Below are 17848 nucleotides of genomic sequence, written 5' to 3'. Positions count from 1 at the left end.
CGAGGGATGGGGCACCCCCAAATACCAGCTCCCCCAGCACCACGGACACCAGGATCCCCAGGACATCAGAGTCCCCAGCACCCTGAGCACCCCTGGCACCCCACCTCCCAGTCTGCAGCACCGTGGACGTCTCAATACCCCCCACCTCCACTCCTCAGCACCCTAGGGTACCCCAATACCCCCACGTCCAGGTCCCCAGCACCCTGAGCACCCCAATATCCTCAGCTCCACTGCCCAGCACCCCAGGGCATCCTGATACCCCCCACCTCCAGGTGTGCGGCACCGCAGCACCCTGGGCACCCCAATACCCCACCTCCAGTCCCTCATCACCCTGTACACCCCCATAGCCCACCTCCACGTCCCCGGCACCCCGGGCACCCCAATACCCTCACCTCCACTCCCCAGCGTCTTGGGCACCCTAGTACCCCACCTCCAGGTCCCCAGCACCCCAAGTACCCCAATCCCCTCACCTCCACTCCCCAGCATCTCGGGCACCCCAACACCCCCACCTCCAGGTGCCCACCACCTTGGGCACCCCAATACCGCACCTCCAGGTCCCCAGCACCCCGGGTACCCCAACACCCCCACCTCCACTCCCCAGCCCCCCCCCCTCCGGAAACCCCCAAAGCCCCGCTCCCCGGCAGCACCCCAGGCCCCCCCCCCCTCGGGACACGTCCCCGCGGAGCCCCGCTCCCCCACTCACCCGCTCCCCCACTCCCCCCGCGGGGCGGCGGAGCTGGGGCCGCCGGGGCTGCGGCTGCCCGGGTGTACCCGCCCCGCTGACGTCAGGGCGGCTCCGGGCTCGCGCCTTAAAGGGACCCCCCCGCCCCGTCCGTCCGCCGGGGCTGAGGCCGGGGTGATGCTCATCGCACCTCCCGAAGAGGAAGCCCCAGGGAAGGGCTGACCCCGGCCCCCCCCCCCCCCCCCGCTGGCGGCAGCCCCCCCCGAGCGGGGCCCTCAGCCCGGCTCACTAGTGCCCGTTTGGGGCGGCAGGGACGGGGACGGGGGTGGCATTTAACGGTGACGAGGGCCAGTAACGAGCTAAACGAGACGGCCGCTTCCAGGAAGAGAGGAAGAGCCCCCGGCACGGGCTTGGCATCCCCCTTTTCTCCCGAGGGTCCCGCCATGGAACGGGCTCCCACCCCGCTCACGGGCATCTCTGCCGCGCTGCCGACCTGCGCCATCGCCCGCTCCCACCCTCCCTCGTGGCCAGGCGCACCGAGCTGGGGCTGGAGACGCGGCCCTGGCCGCCCGTTCCCCCACCGCCGTGAGCCCTCTTTTCCTGGAAGCGGCCCGGCGAGCGGCCGGCCGCCTCATTTAGCTCGTTACTGGCCGTAGGGATGCGCACAAAGCAGACATTGCTCCCACAGATTAAAAAGCTCTCAGCGCGGCCGCCCTCGTTACCGCTAATGCCTTCCCAGAAGTCCTCCGCCCGCGGCCCCGGAGCTGCAAACAGGCCCTAATGAGCCGGGCTGAGGGCCCCGCTCGGGGGCTAGCATCAGCCGGGGGCCAGGGGCAGCGTGGACCCGGGACCCGATCCCCCCCCGGGCCGGGGACGGAGGGGCTGGGGGGATCAAGATGCCCAGAAGCTTCTGCCACAGGAATGGGGCTGGATGGGGCACTCGGCACCCACCCGGGCTTTGGGAATGGGAACAGGGGGGCTGCCAAACCTGCCTCTGGCCCAAGTCTTCATCCGGACATGGGGGGTGCAGAAGGCAGCTGGGTGCTGTGCAGGGGGGTCCTGGCTGGGTGCTGTGCGTCGGGGGAGCAGCCGGGTGCCGCGCACAGGCATCCCAGCGGGTGCCCAATGTTCCCAGCAGCCAGCTGGAGCTGGAGAAGGGACGCAGCCGAGGAGCCCTTCGCCGGTTCCCTGCCCCGTCCCTCCCGAGGCAGCCCGGCCCTGGGTGCAGCGGGAATCAGGCCATGCCAGGACAGGGTGCGCGGGGGACAGAGGGGGTCTGCAAAGAGCCCCAGGGCTGGCACTTCACACTCTGCCGGGGACATGCTGGGAGGCCTGGGGGGGTCCTCCGCCACATCTTTCGGTTGACTCTCCAGCCCTGGCTCCTCATCACGAGTGGAAGGCCCATGAGTGTCGAGGTTGGGTCCCGATGGGGTGCTGGGTGCTGCACCCGAGCCGCAGATCCGTACCCTTTTGGGCAATTGCCTGTCGTACACACGCCAACTCTGCTCTGAAGCCCTCAAAGCACCCGTATCGCACGTCCCTGAGAGACTGCAGAGATGTCACCTCCAGCAGTGCCCGGCCCCGCGACTGCGGGGCTGGGGCTGCGCTGGCCTGGCTGCAGCTCCCGTTGGGCTTTGGAGCAACCCCCGAAGGTCTCAGCACCAAGAAGCTCGTGGAGCCACACGACAGCTGTGAAAGCCAGCGTCGGGGCCAGGGAGAACTGAGCAGCGGGTTCCTTCCTTCCCACGGGAATGAGCCCGGGATGCACAAGGGAGCTCCTCCGGAGAGCGCCTGGCTTGGGGGAGCTGCAGTTTTTCCAAAGAATGCATGAAAGAGATGCAGTTAGCACAGGTGAGAGCCCGAAGGATCTGCAGATGGTGAGTGGTCAGGAGTTGGAGGACCTCTGGAGGCTCTGGACCATGGCTGGACACCTGCCGGGAGCTACGGATGAGCAATATTCCCTTCGAAAACCAGCAGAGAGCTCGGCATGTCTTGGGAGAGGAGCCCGCAGCCCTGGTATTTCTCTAGCCAGGAACCGGGAGATGTCTGCAGGCCGCAGCCCCGGTGCTGCTCGGGCAGGGCTGGAAAGGGACGTGGCCTGGAGGGGCACTGGGGATCGCTCCCAAGCAATTTGGCGTTTGGGGCCAGTGGGGATCTATTCCTCGCCACAGCCGTGCGGGGCACAGAGAAGGAGTCCTCCCTCCTACCGCCTCTGCCTCTCCATCCAGACAAAGCCCAGTTTCCAGAGAAGCCCACCTACCTGGTAGTTAGCGGAGTCATGTGGCTGCAGCACTTAATTAATAAAAAGCCGATATAAATTCCAGTAAGCATGTGGGGAGCAGGACATCAAGGCAGAGAGCCGTAGCGGTGCTCCCAGTGAGCTCGGTGGAGCAGCGAGCGGCTAGTCCACTCTCCGCTCGGAGAGGTCAGTGCTTACAACGGGAAGGGTCTGGGGGTGTTCGGGGCGCGATACCAACGGCCGTGGGGCTCCCCACAGCACTGAGGGGTCTCTCCTGGCAAAGAGCTGGGCGGTTTTGCAGGGATGGGGAGGCGAGGAGGGGCCGGCACAGCTCTGGGTTGCTGGAGCCAGGGCTGGAGCCCCGAGGCTGCCAAAGCAGCAAGCGCTGCTGGGACTCAGCCACTGGCAGTGACTGGGGGTCCCCCTCTCGCCCCCTTTTCTTTGGCTCCTTATGAGCCCCCCTGCTTTTCACAGCTTTCAGGCCCCCCCCCAAACCTGCGGTCCTTCCCCCAGCTGTGCGCGGGGTGGTCTTCCTGCCCGCCGAGCCCCCGCCAGCCCAGCCTCACCCTCTTCTCAGCATTATGGCTTCACCTTCGCCCTCCTCCCTCCTGCTGCATCTCCCCACGAGCAGGGAGGGGGAAGCAAACCCCGCACCAGGGGCTGGTGAAAACCCCGGGCTGGTCCAACCGGGGGCGGACATCTCCTGGTGATGGTGCCCCTGTCCCAGGCAGAGGGGGTTTTGCATCCCAATGTTGCTTCCCGCACAGAAGCCGCACAGTGGGTTTTTCAGGTGGGACGGAGGGGCTGGAGCCCCCTGCGAGGGTCTTGGCCGTGACATCCAGCCCATCGCTGCAGTCCTTAAGCAAAACCGAAATGGTGTCTGCTCTCTCGGCCAGCCTCCACATTCCACTTTATTTTCTCAACGCCCAGCATTTGTTTATTGTGCCCAAACCCTGTGGTTTGGTTGCAAAAGGAGTTGTAGCAAAGCAGTTAGTCATTTCCCAGGGACTTTCGGGGAAGATTTCTGTTACAGTTGCTCCAGCTGCAACGTGCAGGTGGTCTCTCGTGTTTCAACCATGTAACGTCGCTCCTGTCCGTTCCCTGCGCTCCTGCCTGCGGGGTTGCAAACCTGCCTGTAAGACTGGGTGCAGAAATGTGGCTTAAGGGCTGGCGGCTGGAGAGAGGGGAGAGAAAGCGGGACTGCCGAGAGGGAGGCATTACAGAGGAGCTGGGCAAGAACAGGGAGGTGCTGGGATCGGCAGGAGCCGTGTCAGATGGTTCGGCCACATCCCACACACATGCAGGCGGTGAAGGCATGGCACTGTGATGATCCGGCGGCTGCTGAAGGCTGTGCGTGCGGCAGGGAGACCCTGAACCGCTGCAAAAAAATCAAGTCTCAGTCCATCCTCTGCTGCTCACCCCCTCCGCGGTGAGATCACGAAGGTGCCCGTACGTGGGGAGGCACCACGGCACGTGCATTAGCTCTGGAGGGTCCACATGAAGCTCCCCGGCGCGCGGTGACCTAAGAAAGAGTCTCAAGACCAAGAGAGCAAACAGCCCGGTGCCGGTGGCCGTGCTGGCAGAAGCTGCCCCTTGCCAACGCAGCACTGCTCGGGGGGGTGGCGGCGGCAGCGTGGAGGCGGGGGCCAGAGCCAGGCTGCCAGCAGGCGGGCTGACGCCGGCAGGGACCCCCCCCCTCTGCACAGGTTGTCCCCCAGGACCATGCTGAACGTGCTGCTGCTGTGCTGCGGGCTGCTGCAGGGGATCCAGGCCGTCCTCACCGCCGACCTCAGCCGCGGCCACCTGCAGAAGGCAAGCAGCGGGCTGGAGGGGGCGGACAGGGCCCGCTACTCCAGCCTGCTACGGAAAGTCAAGGAGGTGTCTGCAGAGCCGGCGGGTGAGTCCTGCGGCCCCCCCTGTCCTCCTGCTGCCCCCCATCAGCTGCTCACTGGCATGCCAGGGGTCCCCAAAATAGAAGTGACCACGCCTGGGGTCAGATGCAGGGGATCCCCTTAAAGCAGCGCAGCTTCTCCGGTTGCTGTGAGAGCAACCTCCTCCCTCCCACCGCCCTGGCAGCCCGCAGGGAGTGGGGGGCTTTTTCTGGAGGACACACGACCACGGGGAGCAGAATCAGAGCAGTCCGCCTCAGCTGCCTCCTGTCCAGCTTCTCTTTATCTCGCAGGAGTTCTTCCCAGGCTGGGGTTTGAGCAGATGGCCCTGGAGGTCCAAGAAGCCGACGGTGACCTCATGCAGAGAGGCGGCATGCTGGAACCACAGGTGACGCTCCCTGAGCTTTCTTACAGACACCCCAAATTGCAGGGCAGCCTCGGGCCAAGGCAGCCCGGGGTCAGGGGGGCTTTAGGGCAAACACCCAATGTGGTGCTCCCTGGGGAGCAGCCAGGGCTGGGACAAGCTGCCCAGAGCTGCCAAGGGCTACGGCACTCAAAGGAGGGTGGTCCAAGCCCGCGTTCCTGTGTCTGGTTAATTCATTAACCTCGAGGCAGCCCAGGAAGCCTCCGCAGAGCAGGAGCTTGCCAGGCAGTGCTGCGTCTTGCTCGGTGGAGCCCCCGGTACCTCTGTTTGGGCAGATGGCATGGCAACCTTCACTGAAGTTGGGGCTACACTTCAAAATAAATGTGTGCATAAAGGCCTTGAGTCCTGGTGGAAGAGGCAGTGATGCCCACCCAGAGCCCACAGGGCTCAGCGGTGATTTCCAACAGACCGAGCCCGGAGTTGAGCGTGACAGACCTCTCTGCTGTTGGCAGCGGCAGGTTTCAGCAGCCACTCTCGGCTCTCTCCCACACAGTTCTTTATTGCTGGCGTGGTGGTCCAGCACCAATCCTTTTCCTCTTCTTCCTCCTCCTCTCTCCCACAGGCATCGTCCACAGAACTGCAAGCTGCGGGCCGAGAAGAACGCTCCCCACGCCGCTGCGTCCGTCTCCTGGAGTCCTGCCTCGGGCATCAGGTCCCCTGCTGCGACCCCTGCGCCACCTGCTACTGCCGCTTCTTCAACGCTTTTTGCTACTGCAGGAAAATCAGCACCAATTTCCCCTGTGGCAAGAACTAGTGCCCGTGCCACGGGGCTGCCCGCTCCTTCCCCGCGCGTGCCGCCTCCTCCTCTGCAGCTCTAATAAAGCAGTCGTTAGCAAAAGCCATCGCCGAGTGGGAATGGTTCAATGTGTCCACCTGGGATCTCAGGGGAGAGGTGTAGCAGCAATGTGCCGGTACCTGCACGCAGGTGGGCACCACGTCCACGCAGCCAAGAGTCCAGGGCACCTTCATGTCAAACAAAATGACATTTTTATTTTCCAGGGCAGCTCCTGCAGAGCCCTTCCTGGTAGATGAGTGGCTTCTCAGCAGGAGGGGTGCCCCAGGAGATGGGAGCTTTACTTGTGTTCTTCTCCTGCCAGTATCACCCATGGTGGCCCAGGGTGCTTTACACCCAGGGAACCTGCAAGCTGTCAACCCAAAGAAATGGGGTACCTGCAGCCAGCACAAACCACCCCCTCCTCCACCACTAACCGTCATGCCACCAGGTGCACTCAGGGGGTTAAAAGTGTCCGCGGAGGCTGTGAAAATCCTTAAAAACTCACAGACGGGCTTTCAGGGGTGCTGGAAGCGAGCGTCAGGCCTAGCGCTGGGGGAGAATATGGGGGGGGGCGGGGGAAGAGGGGAGGCCTCACAGGGGAGTGCGGCGCTGGAGAAGCCGACAGCCGCGGGGACGACGGTGCCGGGGCCGCGGCTGCCGATCGCCGCCATCCCAACCCCAACCGCCATCTCCTCAGACGTTTCGCCGCCCTCGCACTGCCTGCCGGGAAGGGGGTGGGCGGAGCCACGCAGCGTCACGTGAGCGGCGGGAGGGTCACGTGAGGCGGCGGAGGCTAGTTCGCCAGTCTTGTCGTTCGGCCGCCATGTCGTCTTTCCCGGAGCTGTATTTTAACGTGGATAACGGTTACCTGGAAGGGTTGGTGCGCGGTTTTAAGGCGGGGGTGTTGCGGCAAGGTGACTACGTGAATCTGGTACAGTGTGAGAGCCTGGAGGGTGAGTGGCGGTGGGGGTCCGAGGCGGGTGGGGATACCCCCCCCCCTTATGCTGAGGGGAAGGCCTGGTTGGTGGGTTGAGGGGAAAGCTCGGCTGATGTGAGGGTTGAGGGCCGGTGGGGAGGCGAGGGGCTGCATGGCAGTAGGGAAAAGAGCTGACAGCGGCGTTTTTGAGGCGCAGTCCTCTTTTCACCCCTTGGCTGAGAAGGCTCTTGGTCCTCCCCACCCCCGGCTGCTCAGCTGACTCCGTTTCCCGGTCAGCCCGACCGTGCGATTGCAATAGCTGATACGGTAGTTAGGGAAGCTTGAGTTCCCAGTGCTTTCTTGAGGTGGCTGTATAGCTGTGGTGCGTGTCCTGCGGTTGTTGGGAGCCTGGCAGGTTTGTCAGGCTTTGCTGAGGAGTCTTGTTTTGTGCTTTTGCTTCCTAAAAGGCAGTGCAGGAAACCTTTTTAAGGCCAGAAGTAAGATTATTGGGGTAATCTAATTTAATCCCTGGTACCCATGATCAGTTTTTGATGAGATCAGGATGTCTAGGAAAATACCTGCTGTTATTGAAGGACTGCTAGTGGAAAAAAATCTGGTGCAGATCTTAGTGATTCCCTTCCCCTGTAATCCTGAATTCTCTTTCAAGGCTAATTCTGAGTTCCAGCTATCATCTTATTTTTCTAGATCGGTGTGTACAAACCTGGAGAAATGTGAAGGTTTTGCTCTGTGATACTTGTCACCTGTGGTCAGCTCATCTTAATTAGTTGGTACTGAACTGTTCCTCTGTATCAGTGACCTGCTTAACAGTTTTCACTTAGTCGTGTCCAGAACCTGGATCACAAATCATGAAGATTAAAACCAGATCTTTATTGAAATAGGCTACAAACATATGTATCCAGAGATATTGGTGGTTTTGATCGATGGGATTATAATAATTGATCTTTCTTCTAAAAATACTAATTAAGCATCAGCTTTATCTCGATGATCATTGCTGAGCAATTTAAATTAATACTGACTGCCTAGAGGGATCCTTGGCCAGCTAAACCCTGGATACAAGTTACCTGGAGTTGCTCACACAAATATTAAACAACAGAAGGGGAACAGAGTGCTGTGATGTGCCTCAGTATCTACCTTAAAAATATCCAGGATATTTTTACTTAGGACAGAAGCCGCTTCTCATCCAGCCTTTTCTGCAGCTCTCTGCTTGCAGCAGTGTCTGTCACTTTTGCTATGGAGCCCAGGGCCTGAAAGAGGGCAGTGGGAGAGGTATTCCTGCTCTCTCGCTCGTCAGAAGTCTCAGCGTGGCCTAAACTATCACTTTATCACCTTCCCTGCAGATAACTTCCTCTTTGTAGTCTTTCTGTATTTATAGCTTCTCTTTTTTTCTCCCCTCCTTGCCTTCTGAGCCAAGTTGCGCAGACGTAGCTCTCCCTCGGAGCAGTGTTTTCTGCACTGGGAATGAGTCAGTTTGGAGTTCCCGAATGTTTGTCTTGGTGGTGTTACTGTCCCATTCCCGACAGTTCTCTGGTGGCAGGGCTGCTGCTGTGCTCCTTGTCAAGCTTCGTTTGGATCTTGAAGGCTGTTCCAAGTTCACTGCCAATCTCATTCCTCTTCCACTTGGCATTCCATGCCCCTGTCTAGTGTGCTCTTGTAAAAGGATTTTCCTTCAAAGGAATGTTGCTCTTGATCACTAATGTAGGTCTGTGGTCAGACCATTTTTTTTTCCTCTGTCCTTTTAACTTCTTATTTTCCATTTCAGTACCTGTTTTCTGTGCTCCACAGGCTTCTATTGTGAGTTCCTGCTCTCCCAGGTGCTTGTCTGCACTCAACTAAGCAGTGGCTAGTTTCTCAGCAGCCATAATAAGTACTTAGGTGTAAAATAGTCAAGCATTCTTCTCTACTGTTTCTGTTTTGTGTTCGCTGCCACTTCTTGCGTGTGAGTTTGGCCCTGCAGTTAGTCCCAGTCCTGGAGCAAATGATCACCTTGGCCATGGAGACTGGCCATGGAGAAATCCTGAAGGACCAAGGCTGTTCTGGGGCCGGCCCTGGGAATCAGGTGTCTGGCTGGTCACTGGTATTGACATTGCTTGGAGGATGTTGTGCTTCCAGGTCTGAAATGCTGCTCCCTCTTGTGTGCTTGCATCCGTCTGGAAGCAGAAAGGAATTGACTTCTCTGCTTCAGGACTTGGGCTGACAGCTTAGTGCTGTCGGAAGGAGGAGATCATGCTTTTCTGTGTGATTCTCTGTTACTGCTGCTTGTCTAATCACAAAGTAAGCTGATTCGAGCCCTTCCTTCTTGATGAGTCAGAGATAGCCAAATAGGCTTCTGTGCTCAGGCAGACACCGGAGCTGGCTTTAAAAAGGGGCAGGAAAACGTGACCAGGATCAAGGGGAGGGTGAGAGAGCTGTTCTGGCTTAAGCTTTCTCTTGAAACTTTTGGCAACAATATGTTTAATCCCTTTTTTTCAGCTCCTAAAGTCCTGGCGCTTTGGCTTTTTCTCAGCCAGAGGTTCTTGTGTGTTGTACACCTGTGCTGGATGTTGCTTGGAACCTGCTTGGCCCTCTGTTGTAGCTAATTCCTGCTTCTGACAGTAGGTGTCAGTGAAGGACTTGGAGCTGTTTTCTTCTGGTTCAGTGGTGTGAGCATGGATCTGTTCTTGCATGGAATCGGTCCTGGATAACCAAACTGATAAGCCACCTAGATTTCTACTGTCAAAAGGATGGTGAACTGTCTCCAGCTCCTGAAAGCCATGGTAGCCCATTAGAGGTCTGGTATCATCTCTGGAGAATAAAAAGCTGTTGATGCAGTTGGACAGCAGTGCTGCTTTAAGAAGCAGAGTTCAGTCTGGGACTGGAATGTAGATTATCGGCAGGCTTTACTGTCAGTCTGCAATGCTTTGTACTGCAGAAAGTACATGGAGCCTGGGAAGTGCACAAAAACATCTTCTTTAGAAACAGGAATTTCTCTACCTTCCAGTCAGTGTTCACAAGCCTCCTATGGTTAATAGCTTCCACAGCAACAGTGTAGGAAGCCAATTTCTTTCTGACCTGCCAATGTGATAAAGGTGATTGGTATGGTGAAATTCAATAGCAGGTTGTGTTGTCTTCCAGCTGGGTGATGGGGCTGTGAAATGGCCAGCTGAGAAGTGGCTGGTAGTTGGCTCGAGCTTGCTATTGTGGACCTCTGTTGGAAGAGGCTTTCCAGAGGCTGCATGCTTCCACCACCTCCTCTCGGTGGGTGCTAGTGCTTCTGTCTGTGCAGTCGGCTCAGCTGGGGACTTACGGAAACAGTGGTGTGCACGTGGAGGGATGGGATCTGTCCTGTCTTCAGCTTAAGCTGTGTGTGGAACTAGTCTCATACCCCCACAGTGGTCTGTCATGTTTTATTTGTGCATCTCAGCCTGCAGTTTATCAACTTGCTGTGGAGTTGTCCTGTGAAAACTCCTGGGTTTTCAGTCCTCGTAACCCCAAGGTAGTCAAGGTAGTAGTGTTGCGTCACATCAGCTTGGGGAAGAGCACAGTAACCATCTGAGCCCCAAAGATGCATTTGGGAGCTGAAGGGTAGCTAGGAGAAGAAAATAAATGTGATTCTTTTAGAAAGAAAGGATTTCCAAGACTGCTGTGTTCTCTCATCTCCTCAGTTTAGTCCACAGGCCTCCATTTCTAGGGCGCATGCAAATCAACAGTGAGATCAGAGAGCTTGAAGCAATGAGGTCACACTTGTCCTAGACTGCCTGGCCCCATGCCAGCTGGAGGGCACGGTGGTCTGCATGAGTGGTATCCTCACACACGCTGGAGCCCTGTTTCCTGTCGAATGCTACATACTGAGCACTAAACTCTTGACACAGGGCTGGGTCGTGTGGAATAAACTAAGACTGGACAGGTTCATTGGTTGGTTTTGAGTCTGGAAGAGTATTTCCGGGGTTGCTCTGTGTAGCCCTCGCTGCCCAGAAGGGGAGTGCTGCTTTCAGTCAGCTCAGGAAACAGGGCTCCGGCATGTATGAGGATACCATTGCCCCCAACAAACGGGTGCTGGGGAGCACGTCCTCTGTGTACCAGGCTTCTGCTGAGTGCGTGCTTTTGTTTTCATAGTCCCAAGGATCTCTTTTTTTCCTCCCCTGGAGGCTGCTGTTGCTTTACGGTGTTACATACTGAGTGTTTGCCATATCTCCTTTTGCTGAGAGAAGAGCGGGAGAGGCTGTGCTGTCGTCCTGGAATTGGGGCCCCAAAAGGCTGCAGGTGGGCTTCTCTTTCAGCTTAACTGCATGGGCAGTGTATCTCTTGTGTAGAGAAGTTGCATTGCTATCATAGCTATGGACTACCTCCAAGAGTGCTTTTGGCACCCTGGTCCCTGGTGGAGCTCAGGGTGTCCTCCTGGCTGCGAGGGGAATTGGATAGATCCTTTCCTGCGCAGCTCTGCTGTACAATCAAGCAAAGAGAGGCCACTTGATGGTCCTGAAGCGTGGCCATGCTTAGATCTACCTTGAATCAGATGCAGCAGAGCATATGGGAATGGTGAGACTGGAGGAGGATATAGACCCTTCCTGTCCTGTGAATGCTGGCTGCTAGTGCAGCAGCAGAGCAGTGGCGGGAAGGCTGTCCTGCTAATCTCTGTGCTTTGTCCTGTGTCCTCCAGTGTAACCACTTGCTGTTGCTGGGCAATCAGCTGTCCTGTTAAAATAAGCTCAAGGAAAACATTATTTATTGGAAGAAAGATGGCACTTGCACGGCCTGCTAAATCATGGTGGCAAACAAACACTGTGGTCTCTGGCTTCCTGCAGGGTTCAGCAGAGGCTCTGTGCTGTTTGTTCTGGCCTCCTTTACTGGGCAGAGACCTGCTTCATAGCTTCTCCTAGCTAAACTTCAAGCTGAGGTCAGCTGTTAGCACTAGTGCAGCTTCAGCTCTTGTTTGGGTCCTGCCCCTCGTTAGAAGATGATGGTGTCTGGGTTTCCTGGCAGGTATTACTGCTCGGCAGCCTGTCGGTGCTTTCGTCTTGTTTTTCATCTGCTGTTGGCTCCTGCAGTGTGAGACTGCTTTCTGCCTCGTTTCTCTTTGCTTCTGAATGATTTGTTGCTTCTCCCTTAAACTGCTGTGCTGGGTGCCGGGCTGATGTGCTGTTAGTGTACTGGAGCTCTGAGGTTACAAGCCGTGACTTAGTGCGGTCTGCTTTTTTGGGGGGGGTGGGGGGGCCAGGGAAGGGGTTACATAGGGGTGAAGCCTACTGGAGATGCAGGCAGATTAGGAGAGGTTACCTCACCTTTTGGAAGGATCAGGAGAGGACCACTAAGGAAATAAGTCCTGGCTGTGCTGGGTTTGAAGCTCTGAGGGGGGTGAGTCCAACCCCAGGAAGGGCTGGGCTAGAAACACAGGCTGCTGTTTGGTGCTGAGGACATCTCGGAGAGGTGAAGAGCTCGTGGTGAGATGCTGGTGGAGGAAAGGACCGAAGACAACAGTTCTCTGTGTCCAGCTGTGGCCTGGAGGAATTTGCTGCCTGACAGCAGAGGGAAGGTGGCATGTCACTGCTGGTGGTGTGCCATCACAGAAAAGGCCTTAAATTCTGCAGGGAATGAAGGGTCTCTGGGTGCTTCTCGGGTGAAACTTCAGAGAATCAGCTTCAGGAGCGTCTGAGGTGGCTGTAAACAGACAGCAACAAGCCAAATGGTAATGACTGCAGTCATCTGAAGGGAGACGTGGGTGATATAGCTGATCAGCAGACTGCTGTGTAATCCCTCAACTACTTTACTGCCTCAGGCCTGGGAGATGGCAAACGATATTTTAATTTTTATGTATGCAGTGATGGCCCCGGGTGCTTTGGAGTGAGATGTCGAGATTACAGCAGATAATTGCGTGAAAACATCGGTTCAGCTCAGAAGCTGCGAAAGCTAATTCTATATCTGTGCATGAGAAGACAAATCAGTCCTTGCCTGAAAGCGCTTGAGCCCTTAATTTGATTCAGAGCTCTGCAGTGCAGCTACAGGAAGATGCTGAAGAAGGAAAGGGTAGAAGTACGAGCTGGTGGGGTATTGGGTCACTGTCTGAGTGGGGCTTTTATAGGACAGGCTTTGATGACGGGCAGATGTCTGAAAGACTGAGTGGTGGGTTGATTCCTTGCTATGACAAAGCAAACTTGCAGGAGAGGATAGTAATATTACTGTGGATCTGAAGTCTCTCAAGAAAATGTCATCTCAAATGTCGAGGTGTGGTGTTCGCACAGCGGTGCCTTGAATTAAGCTTCAGTTGTGTTTATGCCTCATACACAGCCAGCTGCATCGAAACCAGAGGGCCTGATCCAAGAGTTGGAAGGAGGTGGCTGTAAGTATATGTCACGGTAATCTTGAGCGCTACCCTATTTGAATACTCAGCAGAAAAAGGCTGCCATTCTGACAAGCTGTTGTGCTCTTGCTTAAGGCAGCTTTCTGAGAACTGTGACCTGGCCATAATTCACCAGTTTTTGCGGGGGAGAAAGCAAAAGCATTGTGGTAATGCAGGCACTCCCTTGCCAAATGCTGGCTCAGTCTGTTTCTTAAAGTGCGTGAACTGCTTGGAAAAAATGCCGAAACAGGCAAACATACCTCTCAAAAGCAGTTGCTAGGTTGAGGCCGTGTGCTGCTGTTAGTCAGCATCTGGAGGAGCTCATCGGGAGCGGCTGGGCTCTGGGCGCAGGTCTCTCTCTCTTTCAGCAGGCGGCCGGGGAAGAGGCATGGCAGAAGACTTGCTGCATGTCGACATGACACCGGTTGCGTGTGGGATCTCTGACAGCTGCCCCTGCTGAGGTGCTGCTGTCGCTGCCAGTGGCAGCGTTAGGAAATAGGAGCTTGAGCTTTTGGAGAGCTTGAGGCCTGCCTCAGCAGTGGGTCCACTTATTAGTCACCGTGCTACTGGGACAGCAATTCTGGCAGGGGATTTGTGAAACCACGGGATTAGTCTGCTCTTAACTGAGAAGCCTGACGTGAATAGTCTTACTAAAAACTCCCAAACCCTCTTGGCTGTGGTTCGGTAACTGGCCCAGTGGCTGGAGGAGGACAGGCACTGGTACGCTGTGGGATGCATTGAGTCAGGGTTTATAAATCCGGTCCAATTGTTGGAAAATATGTTCTGTTCTGTCTGCTTGGATGCTAAGAGATTCAGAAGAGTTCAGTTCCTGCAGTTTGTGGCTGGCCTTCTCTGTAAAAATTAATTCCAAGTGTTATATAAACATGGCCCTTATTCCAGTTGCAACATAATGTTGTGCTGGCTCTTGTGCTGTGGGGTTGGGGGGGCACCCCCCCTCATCGAGCAGGACAAAATGCTCTGGCCAAGCAGCTAATGGGAGCTTGCTCAGAGCTGTTGAGGGAGAGGCTGCAAGGCTCAGCATGCAGCTTGTGTGATTCTGGTCTAAATGCGATACAGCTCCGATTTCCTGGGAAGTGGATGGTACAGCAAACTACTTCTTGTGTCACTGTGTCTCTAGCATCAAGAGACCCGATAACAAGGTTGCTGCTTGCAGCCTCAAAAGTAAGAGTGGAGTTGCAAGTCATGATGATACCAAAAGGAGCTGATGGTTTTGGAGGAGCAGAATTGGAGTTGAGGAAACAAGCTGAAACCTTTGGAAGCTTCCCTGCTGAAGTAAGGCACGGTAGGATATGCAATAGCTGCTTCCTCTCCAAGGTCCTGTATAGCTGCAAAACAACATCACATGCCTTTTTGGGCAGGCTTAATTTTTATTGTAGCTCTGCACAGTTACAGAGAACTGAAAGTAGGAGGTATATGAATGTAGCTACTGCAGTCCCCTGTGCCTTCCTTTGCGTTCTGATTTTATGGGTGCAATACTCTTAGCTTTTCTCTCGTATTCATTGAGCAACTGCTGAATTGTGCTCCATGCTTTCTCCAGCCTCCACTAAAAGCAAACTAGTAAAGCGGTTATCTGACAGTGGAACTTAATTTCCACTCAGACTCCAAAGCTCATCATCCAAGAGCTTTCAAAAGAGGGACTGAAACTCATTAAGACATAATTCCGGTAGATTTCCCCTCTGTGACTATACCTTAGCTTTCAAAAATCAAGCAATTGCAAAACAGGTGGGTGAGAACTTTTTGCATGCAGGGTGCTGCCTGTGAGCTGGGCTTTTTACAGGGTTTAGCAAGTGATTGTTGTCAGTAACAATCCTATGCAGGCTGCATGGAGGTGAGGGGCATTCTGAGTTTTGGCACGATCTAGTATTTGACTTTGACAAGGGTCATGTTGAAAACTCCACTGTCTTGAGTTTTTCAGACCGTGTTTTCCTACCTTGAAAGTGCGAGCGTAAGTTGATAATGTTTCAGTAAAATAAAATCCACCCGTTTAGCTGCAGCATAGTCTGGGGAGCAGAGATCTAGGTTAAGTTTTCTTTGCTTCAGCCACGATGTGTGTTGTTGGGCGGGTAACTCTCTTTGCTGCGCCCAGGATTCCTTACTAAAAGTAGGAGTACCACCAAACTCTCCAGTAAACCGCTGAGAAACATGACAGGGACTGAGTGCTATTTAAGTCTCTGGCCTTTGCCCCCCTATAACCACCATCTGTTTCCTGTGAGACTTAGCAGTGGTAATATCTTCATAACTAAAGAGTGCTGGGTCAAAACCATCTTTGCTAGACCTCCTTGGAAATACCCAGAAGAATTAAAGTCTGCTTGAAAGCCGTTTGACTCTTTCAACCCTTGGGCTGAGGACAGTATCGCACTGTACAGTACAAGGTCAGCTTAGAGCCTGGTGCAGAGGATGCTCTCCAGCTCGTGCCTGGAGCTGGATGTAATGTCCAAAGGTCAAACTCCTCAAGCTAGGCTGAGTCCTTGCTCTGACCTGGGTGCCGTGGATGCTCGTGCCATAATGCTGAGGACTCGTATGGTTCAGTGGAAGGGAAAGGCAACCTCAGTTCTCCTGCTTCAAAGAAACCAGGGAGAAATGTCTGTTTTGTTTTCTCTGGATGGTGTGTTCACATCTGGTTTGACTAAACTCTTCCAGCTACTCTCCTTTCTCCATAAAGGTCTTGAATCCCTAGGAGGGTGCTTGACCTCACCTAACTGGTCCTCTGAGGTGAAGCTGAAGGGAGATGAACATTATGTACCAGTGCAACTAGTAGACTAGGATTATATGACATTCCTCAGTTCTGGATTCATTTTTTCCATAGAGACACTTAAATGCTTTTGGCTCAAATAGGGCTTTTATCTTGACAGAGCTCAGCATGTTGTGGTTGCTTGTTGGCCAGGACTGCAGCTTGGTTGGGCACCTGACCTGCAGCAAGGGTAATGGAGGAAACAAAGGTTTCCTCTACTTGAAACTGGAGGAGGGGAGGGCTTCTGAGCGTGTTCCTCCATCCCGGGCAGGGGTTGCCTGCCATACGAGATGGATTTAAATGGCCTTCCTCTTTACCAGCCCCTCTCTACCTCTTAATGCCTGACTTCTCTTTACCAGTGCAATTAGCTGGACTAACTTGATAGTGTAATACCTAGCTGCTTTATAATTTCAAGGTGGCTGTTTGTGTCTTTTTGACTTTAAAAGCTTTTCAGATGCCTCCAGATCACTATATCTGAGGAAATTTGCTTGTGGGTGCAGATGAGTTCTTGGTCCTGATGGCTCTGGTTGCAGGCTTCTCTGAAGCACTTTTGGCTAGATGAAGTGCTGAAGTTTCTTTCTCTCTTTTTTTTTTTTTTTTTTTTCCTCCAGATTTCTAGCAATCTTCCTAGAAAATCAGTAACCTTCCACCTTGATCAAGTGCACTGGACAGCTGGCACAGATGTGTGCTGTTACACAGATAGCATCACAGTTTTGTCTTTAAGATGGGGCAAGGCTGGTGTGGCGAAACACTGATCTCTTACTGCGTTTGGATAGTCCATGATAAAACCGAGCAGAAATACAAGGGTATGACTTAAGATGTGGGTTTTGTCTAGGTGATCTTTCAGAGAAGAGAATGCCTAGAGAAGTGCTGAGCTCTTAGGTATGCTCAAAAAACCCCCCCCAAACCCAACATCGACCCTGTAGAGTAGAATTGTTCTTTTCTTTTTCAGACTTAAAACTGCACCTCCAGAGCACAGACTATGGGAACTTCCTGGCCAATGAAGCCTCCCCGCTCACCGTCTCCGTCATAGACGACAAGCTGAAGGAGAAGATGGTGGTGGAGTTTCGTCACATGAGGAACCATGCATATGAGCCCCTAGCAAGTTTTCTGGACTTCATCACGTGAGTACCAGCTGTTCGTGAACAGCATTTGAAATGTTGGTGTTCTTCCAGACTTAAGAGCCCTCGGACTCAGCCCTGTAGCTGCTATGTGTTCTGCAGCTTCTTGAATGAAACTGTTTTGGTTGTATCTGGAGGTCCCGAACCAGCAGCACAGTATCACTGCGTCGTTAAAGGCTTCTGCTCCTGGGGTGCACGCACTTCATCAGCGCAGCTCCTTAGCTGCTTTCCATTGCAGAATTGGTTCAGTTTCAATTAGAACTGTCACCCTTGTGGCTTGTGTTAAATTTTTCTGGAATTTTTAAGATATGATCCTACTGCAAAACACACGCACGTGCTTGACAGTAGTTGCGTGCTAGTTCTGACCCACCGAGGTTGATGAACCTTTGTCAGGGCTGCTGTGATCCTACCATCCCACCCCAGGGGCTGTAGACTTTCCTCTGACTTCCACAAACTGCTTCGGGGAGTTGAGCTGGCTAAAAATGGAACAATTTTTCACTTTTGGGGTTAATCTTTGATTGATTTGTTTTTTCTCGGCCAGCTCAGTGGGATCCAACGAACACCAGCCCTAGGGGAAGGGAGGGCCTAGAATATGCAGCAGGGAAGGACAGGCTGCAGCAGCCTCAGCATGTCTCTGTCAGTGCATGAAAAGACATGCTGAGAGTGTGTGTGCTTCCACAGCAGGTTCAGCTGATGTGAAAACCTTAAAATAGCAC

General features: G+C 54.6%; 2 protein-coding genes across 5 annotated transcripts in view; both read left to right on the top strand.

Annotated features, from left to right (window-relative positions):
• The first annotated feature begins 4640 nt into the window (after positions 1-4640).
• AGRP (agouti related neuropeptide) lies at positions 4641-5988 on the top strand. Its single transcript, XM_075765588.1, has 3 exons — positions 4641-4818; positions 5104-5198; positions 5797-5988. The coding sequence occupies exons 1-3, from the start codon at positions 4644-4646 to the stop codon at positions 5986-5988; spliced, it is 462 nt and encodes a 153-aa protein (XP_075621703.1). The 5' UTR covers positions 4641-4643.
• Positions 5989-6771: 783 nt separating this feature from the next.
• The window catches only part of ATP6V0D1 (ATPase H+ transporting V0 subunit d1), a 35634-nt gene continuing 24557 nt past the window's right edge, over positions 6772-17848 (top strand). The window contains exons 1-3 of one of the 4 annotated variants that reach the window (XM_075765906.1): positions 6774-6962; positions 14398-14562; positions 16964-17135. In XM_075765906.1, the coding sequence (XP_075622021.1) occupies positions 6833-6962; positions 14398-14562; positions 16964-17135 (467 nt within the window). In that variant the 5' untranslated portion in view covers positions 6774-6832. Of the gene's footprint in view, positions 6963-13147; positions 13260-14397; positions 14563-16683; positions 16818-16963; positions 17136-17848 lie in introns of those variants that run through there. The other 3 variants (XM_075765907.1, XM_075765908.1, XM_075765909.1) reach the window with 3 other exon arrangements.

This window comes from Balearica regulorum, chromosome 13 (genome assembly GCF_011004875.1).
Source record: "Balearica regulorum gibbericeps isolate bBalReg1 chromosome 13, bBalReg1.pri, whole genome shotgun sequence".
Lineage (NCBI taxonomy): Eukaryota > Metazoa > Chordata > Aves > Gruiformes > Gruidae > Balearica > Balearica regulorum.
This window is presented reverse-complemented; position numbering and strand designations above follow the sequence as displayed.

What these genes read in the sequence shown, in the direction of transcription:
- AGRP (XM_075765588.1), top strand. Translation starts at nt 4,644, where the DNA reads ATGCTGAACGTGCTGCTGCTGTGCTGCGGGCTGCTGCAGGGGATCCAG. An exon ending in GGTGTCTGCAGAGCCGGCGG is followed by an intron (nt 4,819 to 5,103) that starts GTGAGTCCTGCG and finishes TTTATCTCGCAG; the next exon opens with GAGTTCTTCCCAGGCTGGGG. An exon ending in GCGGCATGCTGGAACCACAG is followed by an intron (nt 5,199 to 5,796) that starts GTGACGCTCCCT and finishes TCTCTCCCACAG; the next exon opens with GCATCGTCCACAGAACTGCA.